General features: G+C 39.6%; 1 protein-coding gene across 6 annotated transcripts in view; it reads left to right on the forward strand.

Annotated features, from left to right (window-relative positions):
• LOC106808503 (secernin-2-like) overlaps positions 1–4,579 on the forward strand; it is a 10,232-nt gene that overhangs the window by 3,653 nt on the left and 2,000 nt on the right. For 3 of the 6 annotated variants that reach the window (XM_014811251.1, XM_014811249.1, XM_014811247.1), the window contains exons 2-6: positions 1,594–1,781; positions 2,065–2,246; positions 2,438–2,634; positions 2,883–3,089; positions 3,968–4,248. In XM_014811251.1, coding sequence (XP_014666737.1) covers positions 1,620–1,781; positions 2,065–2,246; positions 2,438–2,634; positions 2,883–3,089; positions 3,968–4,248 — 1,029 coding nt within the window. In that variant the 5' untranslated portion in view covers positions 1,594–1,619. Of the gene's footprint in view, positions 1–464; positions 523–1,576; positions 1,782–2,064; positions 2,247–2,437; positions 2,635–2,882; positions 3,090–3,967; positions 4,249–4,579 lie in introns of those variants that run through there. The other 3 variants (XM_014811248.1, XM_014811246.1, XM_014811252.1) reach the window with 2 other exon arrangements.

A 4,579-nucleotide genomic window follows, 5' to 3' on the forward strand; every position in this document is an offset into this window, starting at 1 on the left:
CTATTTATTTTTGGGTTGACATCATTTTGACAACGGCGGGTAAATACAGGAACATTTTCACAGCGGCGTTGTTAAATTTGACAACGGCGGTGCGCCGTAGTGCCTCCTATGTAGAAGAAACTCTGTAGTAACGTATTAATAATGCTATTCATTATTCTTAACCTTTATCAATGGTCTATTAAGGATGCCTTCCCACGCACATTTTTGTAACAAACCAGTGTAAAAACGTAAGTAAATATCTCGCTACACTTTAACTGAACATTAGCTTTGAAAATAAAACTGTAAAATCATGTATCAAGCCTATATTTGCTCAACGAAAATACAACCTGAAAAACGCTTTTCGCCGCGGTTCTGTATCATGGCGGCAAGAGTCGACGCAGGTCACGTAACCAGATCAGCCAGAGATATCATATAACACACGTGTTATATGATATCTATGACACAGGCTTCATGACCTTCAGTGCTTGGCAACACCGCATGGCAACAAGAGGCGCGTCACAACATCGCCGCAGAGCGGCAAAAGTAAACGCTGTTTGAAACATTCGACCCGACACTTTCACTTTGAAGTCTAAAAGCTTTGAATGAACGTATTCCTGAGCATTTTTTTTTACCTATCACACATATATAGGCAATTACAAACGTGCAATGTTAAAATAATTCATTTTTGCCTGATTTTATGTTTGCTGCTTGAAGTTTCGAGGGAAAGCACCTTTAAGCGAAATTGATTAATTTAGTTATATACTTCTTTTTGCCTTCTGTATACTTCTGTACGATTTACAGTAAAGATCCCCAAGTAGCCCTACAGAGTATATTATAAGACCTTTAATCCTGACAAATTCAAAGTTCTACGCACTACCCAGTCCATATCACCCTTAACCTTTACCTACCCACTTAATCTTTAGTACTTATCAGTTATCATGTATTCTGCTGTGCAAATATTTAGAATGTTATTATCCGCAGCAACTTTTGCTTCTACGCTCACATCGATTACATTTGTAAAAAGGCCACTGCATGACACGCTGGGCATACTATGCCACAGTTGGTGTCACTAAAGCCTGGTCCATGGCCTTTAAAACTATGGTGCTCCTCGTTCTATAATATGCCTCGTTTGGCTGGGCCCTGTATACCCTACGAAACTGCAACCAGTTGAAATATATTGAGCACAGAGCTGCAAAAAACGACAATGCCAGTTCTGAAAATACTCTCAACATCTGCACGTTTTCTTTATACAAAACTCAAGCTTCTACAAGATTTGTCATGGCCATGTTGAAATTGCCATCCCTTCTTGCTTGATGAAATCATCTTGTCATACTTTGTTATAACTATAAGACTCTGACCATTCCTTTCACCACGTTAAATCCTCAAAGGACCCACTCAAATTTAATTCACATGTTTCGGTAATTTCCTACTGGAACTCTCTTTCGTCGTCTTTAGTAAACTGTGACATTAATTTAAAACTTCTAAGTATTCACAGGGCTTTAACTCCTTAGTATGTTCAGATTAGTCTGAATACATCCTCTCAAACTCGGACTTGTACAATTGTTATATTAGTCCTACTCCTTGGTTCAGGTTGTAGTTTTTGTCATTTTTCAGAAAGTTAGGATAAAACTCAGCTGGCAATGGCAAAGAAAGTGACATCATGTGATACCTTTGTGGCTTTGCCACCAGCAACAGAGAATGGTTGTGTGGTATTTGGAAAGAACTCTGACAGACCACATGGGGAAGTGCAGGAGGTGATATACTTACCAGCAGCAGAACACTCTGAAGGCAGCAAACTTCGGGTATGTACCAATTGGCATTTTTTAAACTTTTAGGAATGAGGAACACTTAGAATGTTCACAAGTTTTTCTCATAGAAAATGGAAGCTCGCATCAATATATATATGTATTTGTATGCATAAAGCACCCTTTTTACTACATATGTTTTATTATATGTGTTTCCTGTGGGAATTCAGAGTTCGAGTGTACAGTCATTGGAAGATGTGTTGTCATAGCAGTTGAATGTTTCAGTTTCTGTTAGGTGTAGTTTATTCAGTTTTTTAAGAGTTTGCCATCTTTTATTTAGTGTACTTACATCAAGATTGACCAGGTGCCACACACACATGCAACAATATTGTCGCGCCCGGCATGGCTTTGGGGTGCAGAAATGGGTGCAAATGAACATGGCGTTTGCATTGGGAACGAGGCAGTATACACAAAAGAACCATGTTCCTGTGATGATGGCTTGTTAGGCATGGACTATGTGAGGTATGTAAGTTTTAGTTTAACAGCATATATGTAGAGTAAAGTATCCTCATCACATTTAAATCTGATGCAAATTGCTGTACCCGTTGATGTAGTAGTGCATATTTGCTAACAATTTTACAACAATCAATATGAAATCACACCGGTAAGCTTGATATGCAAAAATGTTGCCAAGTAACATCTCTTCCATGAAGACTTGGTTTGGAAAGAGGAAAAACGGCGAAGGAAGCTGTACACGCTATGACATCTGTGCTGGAGCAGCACGGACAGGGAGGGGCGTGTGCTGAGGACGAGGCGTGGTCGTATCACAACAGCTACATCGTTGCTGACCGGACCGAAGCATGGGTGCTGGAGACGGCTGGAAACTGGTGGGCTGCAGAACGAGTGGACAGTGAGTTTAGCACTGCCAAAATTTAGTCACATTCTTGTCTTCTTCAATGGTTTTTTGTTTGTAGTCATGAATTGCTGACACAAGTTTCATATATAACTGTTTTAATACAGGGCGATGATTTCTTTTTACTATTTATATAGTTGTTTTTTATCAGAGTTTATAGAATTTTAGTATCAAGAATAAATATCGTTACTCATGTAACATGTTCTGTAATCAGCTGTAATTGCATCCTGTCTGCATATTTTCAGGTGGTGTAAGAAATATATCAAATGAACTAACCATAGGAAGTAAAATCGATGCTATGGCTGAAGGATTAAAAGAACATGCCAAGGCAAAAGGTTACTGGAATGGGGATGGAGACTTCCACTTCTCAAAAACCTTTTCCAGTATGGGTTCAGAACCGGGGGCGCGACAGGTGGCTGGAAAATGGCTATTGACAAAGAAATCTATGTCAGGTACAGAGTCTCGTAGCTTGATTGACGTTAGATGATATTAAAGGAAAACTTTACTCTAGGTTCTAGGGTTATTTTCAGTTGATTTCTGTTAAAATTGTGCTTCATAAAAAGTTTTATGGTACAATATTTATTAGAAATATTTAAAAAAAATTTTTTACAACTGACGGCTATACCGTTGCTTACAACGACGGTGGCGCCACTGGCAGCGCACCTACTGAAAAGTTGCGCAAAGCAACGTTTTGGCTGCAGGCTACAGACCGAGGGTGTTTCTTATTTATTAATTTAATAGCAGAAGGATTGCAATATCTTATATACGACATATAGTTTCAGTTATAATATGGATAAATTTGTTCTAAAATAAATATCGTTCGGTTAAATAGCATTTAAGTATAAATATAATTGCACTTTTGTGATTGGCCCTCAGTCTGTAACTTGCAAAATAAATTGGCGAATGCGCAACTTTTTCAGGGTGGCAGCACAATTGCAGGTGTCATGTCAGCACCCAAAAATAAAAATTTCGAAATTTAATGTTGTTTTATGACAAACGTGAATGCGTAATTATAGATATTTATAGGTATGTGCTATTATTTATAATTCTATTATCATAATAATATACTCTCAAATTCTAGAGTAAAGTATTCCTTTAATGATTCACAAAGTTTCATTTTTTCGAATCTAATTCTCAAGTACTTTTTCAGAGGGCAAAATATAGTCGCGCTAAATGTACCTACAGTTTTAAAATTGAGCAAACTGAATTTTAAGTTGCAAACACTGACTGTATAGTATTGTATAATGTTGGTATTATTATAGTATACTGGCAATAATTTTAGCATGTGTTAGGTAGTGCATTGCCAATAGTGTGGCATTTCCTTCTGAAGGTGAATTCAATGCGAAAGACATGATGGACATACTCCGAGACGAGCGATCCGGCATCTGCATGGTGGGAGCGTTTACCTCTGTAGGTAGTCAGGTTTCGGTGCTACCTCCCCCCGACGCTACAGCCCCTCCTTGCCATTGGTTCACCGGCACACCCAACCCAGCTCTCTCCATATACAAGCCGTTCATTTTCACTCCAAACGTGAAGATGACAGAGAGTACCAAGTCGCCGGACTATGGAAGCGAAGACCCGCTGCTAACAACACCTCGGTTTCATACACAGGTATGCTCCAGGCGTGGGATGGCGAAACAATCCCTCCGTGGCCATGGAGAGAATTGTCGTAGTGTAGTTATGTGTGCTCGATGGCTGCAGACGTGGGATGGCGAAAACAATCCCTCCGTGGCCATGGAGAGAATTGTCGTAGTGTAGTTATGTGTGCATGATGGCTGCAGGCGTGGGATGGCGAAAACAATCCCTCCGTGGCCAAGGAGAGAATTGTCGTAGTGTAGTTATGTGTGCATGATGACTGCAGACGTGGGATCATGGATGGCGAAAACAATCCCTCCGTGGCCAAGGAGAGAATTGTCGTAGTGTAGTTATAGTAGTACAGTGA

Source organism: Priapulus caudatus, unplaced genomic scaffold (assembly GCF_000485595.1).
Source record: "Priapulus caudatus unplaced genomic scaffold, Priapulus_caudatus-5.0.1 Scaffold282, whole genome shotgun sequence".
Taxonomy (NCBI): domain Eukaryota; kingdom Metazoa; phylum Priapulida; class Priapulimorpha; order Priapulimorphida; family Priapulidae; genus Priapulus; species Priapulus caudatus.